The sequence below is a fragment of the Corapipo altera genome, unplaced genomic scaffold, assembly GCF_003945725.1.
Source record: "Corapipo altera isolate COAL_440 unplaced genomic scaffold, ASM394572v1 96, whole genome shotgun sequence".
In the NCBI taxonomy this organism is placed as follows: domain Eukaryota; kingdom Metazoa; phylum Chordata; class Aves; order Passeriformes; family Pipridae; genus Corapipo; species Corapipo altera.
This window is the reverse complement of record NW_020884962.1, coordinates 589,671-595,403: the sequence shown is the minus strand read 5'-3', so window position 1 is coordinate 595,403 and position 5,733 is coordinate 589,671. Positions and strand designations below refer to the sequence as shown.

At 67.0% G+C, this 5,733-nt stretch overlaps 1 protein-coding gene across 2 annotated transcripts; it reads right to left on the bottom strand.

Moving 5' to 3' along the window:
* Positions 1 to 732: 732 nt before the first annotated feature.
* Positions 733 to 5,379, bottom strand: TMEM59L (transmembrane protein 59 like). Of its 2 annotated transcripts, none has more exons than XM_027664381.1 (8): positions 5,206 to 5,379; positions 3,858 to 3,963; positions 3,509 to 3,606; positions 2,082 to 2,228; positions 1,894 to 1,996; positions 1,471 to 1,582; positions 1,228 to 1,369; positions 733 to 1,007 (listed from the first exon to the last, which is right to left on the bottom strand). In XM_027664381.1, exons 1-8 carry the CDS (start codon positions 5,377 to 5,379, stop codon positions 849 to 851), a joined length of 1,041 nt encoding a protein of 346 aa, XP_027520182.1. In that variant the 3' UTR covers positions 733 to 848. The 2 variants fall into 2 exon arrangements, with proteins under 2 accessions (XP_027520182.1, XP_027520184.1); XM_027664383.1 differs by having other exon boundaries at positions 1,228 to 1,345.
* Positions 5,380 to 5,733: the final 354 nt, after the last annotated feature.

Sequence of the window (5,733 nt, the reverse complement as noted above, 5' to 3'; positions counted from 1 at the left end):
CCCAGGATGGAGCCATCCCGACAGGATGCTGAGCCCAGGATGGAGCCGTCCCAGCAGCTCCCACCTCCTACCCAAGCTTGAAGCCAAGGAAATGCCACCTCACCCCCTTCCTGGTCCCACCAGTAACCTGTCGGCATCTGGGCCGGCGCCCCAACGGCATCACGGAGCAAGGAGGGGAAGGAGCCATCCCAGGGCCCCTCCACAGCTCCAGGAAGGGGCCGGCTGGGTCCTCGCGTGGGCACGGAGGCGGCGAGATCCGCTCCCCTGTCCGGCTGCCAACGCCAAATCCATTCGCCACGTTCCGGCTCCCCGAGGCAATCGGCTCCGGCCGGCGGAAGGGAGTTCCCAGGGCCGGAGCCGGCGCCTTGGAGGCTCAGCCCAAGGTGGGAGGCCGGGGATGTGCCGAGCCAAAGCTCAGAAGGCTGCAGACACTCTCCATCCCCCACGGCAGCCGGCTCCCTCCTGCCCAGCGCTGGACCCATGCCCGGAGGGCTGCGGGGCCCCGGCGGCTCCGGGCGGGAGCAGACAGACCGTCCTGCTCCGAGGACGGGCTCCCTCCGGCCTCCCGGCTCTGGCAGCTCCTCTCTTGGCTCCGGAGCACTGGAAACCAGGATCCCAGCGCGCGGCACATCCGTGGAGCAGGCAAAGCCGCTTGGCTCCTGGAGCACAGTGGCCATCTCTGGGGAGGAGAGCGGGGCCCAGCTGGATCCTGTTCCCCAGTCCAGAGATGCCCCTCTGGGAGCTCAGGATGTGGGGCAGCCAGAGGGGCAGCGGAGCGGGATCGGGGATGATGCCACGGGGACAGTGACGGGGAGGTGGCAGGGAGGTGATGGGAAGGGATGGGAGTGCTACAGGATGGTCTTGTCCAGGTCGACTTTGAGGGGCAGCGGCCCCGCGTCCTCCCCGTGCGCGGGGCACAGGGTGACAGCGATGACGGGCGGCAGTGGGAAGGCACCGGGGCCACCCAGGTCCTCCAGGTACTCCTTGTCCCCATTGATGCTCAGAGGCTGGAAGAGAGGTAGAGGCGACCGTGCAGCCCCAGAGCAGGGGACAGGACCCCCTCACCCCCACCAGGGAACACCACGGGGCTGACTGGGGACGTCCCGCCCGGCGCGGGCACACGGAGAGCCCCACACGGGCTGGGCACCACCAACACTGCACAGCAGCGTCTTACCCAGCCCCAGTGGGTGCTGGGGACCCCCCTCTCGGGCTGTGCTCCCCCCATACCTGGGTCTTGACGTGCTGCTCGGGGGCAGTCACCAGGCTGGCACAGCTCAGCCACAGCATCACCATGATGGAGAGGAAGAGGCAGGCGGCCAGGATCCAGCGAGGGAGGCCCGAGCGCCTGTAGCACCCCACCACCCCCCACCAAAGAAAAGGGACCGGTTTATGGCAGGGCAGGGGCAGGGGTGGGAGCTGGGGTTGGGGAGAATCTGCTCCAGCACATCCAGCAGGTCCCAGACCACTTACTTGGACATGCAGCCAAGGAAGTCGTGCTCCTGCTGCGGGGGCTCCGGGGGGTGCGCCTTGGCTTTGCCCCTTGGCTCCTTCACGGGGGGCTTCTCCCCCTTCACCCAAGGGCCTGGGAGGGGAGAGGTGATGCTGAACACAGGCACCCATGTGGGGACACCCCTAGTGCTCCCCATCCCCTTGCCAGGACGTCCCCCTCTCCCCCCGGGGACCCTCTGCCAGCTGAGAGGGCACAGAGGATCCCAGCAGCTTCTTGGAGCAGGTCCCCAGTGCTGAGCCCCGTCCCTGCGTGGGTGGGGGTGTGGGAAGCGAATCAGACCCGGGAAGCGGGTAATTTGTTTGGCTCTGGAGGGCTCGGATGGGAGCCAGGAGGGCTCCAGGGCTCCCGGCCCCCCACCCCCAGCAGCCCAGACCCCCCTGCACCTGTGTGGGGCTGGGGGACACGAGGGCTGGATCCCAGCGATGCCGGCTGTGCCGGCTGGATCTCCGGTGCCTCGGGTGCTGGGTACTCCATCTCCGGCTGGGACTGGATCAGCAGGGGAAGAAGGAGAAGGAGGTGAGCGAGGGGGTCCTCACCCCTCTTGGCACCCCCGGAGAGGGGACACCCCCACCTGGAACACCACGACTTTGCCGTCGTCCGCCTGCAGGTAGAAGGTCCAGGTGGAGGAGATGAAGCTCTGGGCGGAGCTGACGATGTCGTTGCAGAAGGTGGAGACCAAATCCAACAGGGAAAACGAGGGCGCCTCCAGCTCCAGGCTCTGCAAAGGAGCAGGGACACCGGGTCACCGCTGTCCCCTCATCACCCACCCTGCGGGACAACATCCCACCCCGAGATGAGCCGGGCGCTCGGGTCCGGGCCTCATCCTGCTTCTCCCAGGGATGGACGGACAGTGATGTTGCAGTCCAACCCTAGGAGGGTCACTGGGTGGTCCCTGGGGTCATCACCCAGCCCCAGGACCATCCCCCTGGGATGATCACAGCCCTCAGCTGGGCTGTGCTCCCACCAGTGCCGTGGAAAACGGGGGCGGAGCGGCCGCGGTGCCGAGGGCGTTGCTCTCCTGGCAGCCTCTCGGTGCCCTGGATTCTTGGCCGTCGCGGCAGTTTGTTATTTTTAAAGCATCCCCTGCTGGAATCCGCTTGGCTGCTCCCTGCCACTGGCTCCCAACATTTTCCGACAGCCCCTTGCACGGTCAAACCAGCAAACAGGAAATAAATAGGTCAGATTCTGTATCTAATTATTATGCTAAATCTGCTTTGCCTGGCTCGTCTGGGAACCCGAGGAAAAACGCTTCGGGTGGGTGAAGGGGGTTAGGGCCCCCCCCCCTTCAGCTGGTCGCCCCCAGATGCTCATCCCCAGCCTTGGAGAGGGGCTGGGAAATGGGATCAGACACCAGGAAGGTCTTACAAACAGGCTGCAAAGTGGTTTTTCGGAGGAGCCGCAGCTTTTCGCGGCACAGATTTGTCTTTTTCTGCACGTGCACAAAGCCAAAAGCCTCTTCCTTGGGCCAAAGTTTAATTTAATTAATTGGCCAAAAGCTGAATTAATTAAATGTCGGAGGGGAAAGTGGTGCTAATTGCTGGGAAGGATAACAAATCAAAACTGGGGGAATCTGCCACGATTCCCGGTCAGGTCCTCTCACCCTGGGAACTCACTGGGATCACCCTGCCTGCCCCAAGCCAAGTCCAGCCAAGTCCAGCCCAGTTAATTTGCTTTTCCTGCTTTGGACAAAATCAACGCGCTGGGCCAACAGTGGTTTGGTTCATCCCAGCACATCCAGAGCCCCTAATCCACATGGATGGAGGGATGTGGGGACTGATGGATGATGGAGAGATAAAGGGCTGACAGAGGGATGGAGGGAGGGACGGAGGGGTGGATGGATGATGAATGGATGGATGGATGGATGATGAATGGATGCATGGATGGATGGATGCATGGGCTGCACATGTGGGCTGTCACAGCCTCCATCCCCAGGGAGAGGAGGAACTGTGCTGAGCTCCTGCTGGAGGACGGGGTCTCCCCATCTCCCCGGCCCCTCACCTTCTCCTTCCTGCTCCCCTCCACCTCGGGCAGCTGCTTGTGGCACCCGGTCACGCAGCCAAACTGCTCCTCGGCGTTGCCGTAGGCCTCGGCACACGCTGGGGGAGAGGGGGGCAGTTAGGGGGTACAGGGGGGCAGGTTAGGGGGTACAGGGGGGCAGGTTAGGGGGTGCTCCACCCCCAGGGCCCCCCTTCCCACCGAGGGGTGTCCATCTGCCCCCACTCACTGTGGGGCACAGGGCGATGCCGGGAGGGTGGGGGGCGTCGCGGTGGTGCCAGTGGGGTGTGGGGGATCCCCCCCGGGGGGGGAAATTTGGGGCACGGGGGCCACTCGGCCGCCGGCTTCTCACCTGCTTCACACTCGGCCCGGGTTGTGTTGAGCTCGGCGCTCGCATCCACGAAGTGACAGATGGAGAACAGCCGGCAGCCCCGGTAACAGGCGTTGAGAACAGCATCCTGCGGCGAGGAGGAGGAGGGCGGCGTGGAGCTGGCACCGAGCTCAGCCCGGTGGCCGTGCCGGACCCTCCCCCTGCACGGCCCCCCCCTACCCCACACCCGGCTGGGGGGCACCGGGAAGCGCTGCCGGCCCCAAGGACCACGGCCAGGGCACCCCAAACCCAAGGGGTGGCATCCACCGGGGGAGGTGCCCTGTGCCCCCCCCCTTCCCCGAGTGCACCCCGGGGTGGGTTTGTACGTGGCCTTGTCCTCGTCGAGGGTTCCCCCGTCTCTGTTGGGGCACTTGGCACCAGCTGGGCCCCGTGGGAGGAGGGGGGGTGCTCTGCACTGGGGTGGGGGTGGGGGTACACGCTGGGGGGGGTGGGAACATACTGGGGGGAAATGGGGGGCACACACAGGGGTCACTGTGCGTGTGCAGGCTCAGGGGAGCCGGTGAGATGGACAAAACCACTGCAGGCCCCCAAACCAGGGTGGGTGCCCTCACTGGGGGCACCTCAAAGCTGTGGTGGGGGAGACCCCCCCATTCCCCCCATGGTCCTCCCAGTCCTCCCAGTGTGTGGCAGATGCCTGTCCAGGGTGTCCCTGCTGCTCCTGGTGACCCTGTTGCCTCTGCTGCTCCCAGTCCCCCCCCCGATGCTCCCAGTGCCCTCCTCTCCTGGTGCCCCCAATGGTACCAGGTACTACTGATGATCCCCATGCCCACGGTGCCCCCCAGTACCCCCTGGGACCCCCCAGTGCTTATGGCACCCCCCCAGTGCCCCTGATGCTCCAGGTACCCCCAGTGCTATTGATGCTCCTGGTACTCCTCATGCTATTGGTGCTCCCCGTGCTCCCAGTAGCCCCCAGTAATCCCAGTACCCCCAGTGCCCCCCTGCTACTGATGCTCCCCATGCCCCCAGTGCCCCCCAGTACCCCCGTTGCTCCAGGTACCTCCCCTAATGCTCCTGGTACCCCCGATGCTACTGATGCTCCCCACGCTCCCAGTGGCCCCCAGTACCCCCCAGTTCCCCGATACTCCCGGTACCCCCGATGCTCCTGATGCTCCCCACGCCCCCGGTACCCCTCGATACCCCCCGATGTCCCGATGCTCCTGGTGCCCCCGATGCTCCTGATGCTCCCCACGCCCCCGGTACCCCTCCAGTACCCCCCGGTGCCCTGATGCTCCTGGTGCCCCCGATGCTCCTGATGCTCCCCACGCCCCCGGTATCCCGGTATCCCGGTGCCCCGGTGCCCCGGACTCACGGCGGCGGCCCGGCTCGGGAGGCTGCGGCCGCACTGCCCGCGGCACCCGCCGGTGTCCCCCAGCTGCGGCGAGAAGGGGTCGGCGACGGCGGCGGTGGCGGCCACGGCGACGGCGAGCAGGGCCAGGCCGAGGGGGGCGAGCAGGGCCCGGGGCCGGCGGGCCGGGGCCGCCATGGCGGGCGCGGAGCGGAACCGAGCGGAGCCGAGCGCACCCACCGCCACCGCCACCGCCACCGCCGCCGCCGCCGCCGCCGCCGGCCCCGCCGTGACGCGCCGTGCGCCGGGAGGGGGGAGCCGGGGGCGGGGGGAGCCGCCGCAGCCCTGCCGCAGATCCACCGGCACCGGCGGGGGGCGGGAGGATGCGGGGTGCGCGGGTACCGGGAGATGCGGGGGACCCAGGGATGCAGGACAGAGGGATGCCCGGGCACTGGGGGATGTGGGGTACCCAGGGATGCAGGACAGGGGGATGCCCGGGCACTGAGGGATGTGGGGTACCCAGGGATGCAGGACGGGGGGATGCCCGGGCAC

Coding starts and splice junctions, on each gene's coding strand:
- TMEM59L (XM_027664381.1), bottom strand. CDS start 5,379: ATGGCGGCCCCGGCCCGCCGGCCCCGGGCCCTGCTCGCCCCCCTCGGC. Junction 3,964..5,205: donor TCCCGAGCCGGGCCGCCGCC/GTGAGTCCGGGG, acceptor TCCTCGCCGCAG/GATGCTGTTCTCAACGCCTG. Junction 1,997..2,081: donor GCAAAGTCGTGGTGTTCCAG/GTGGGGGTGTCC, acceptor CTGCTGATCCAG/TCCCAGCCGGAGATGGAGTA.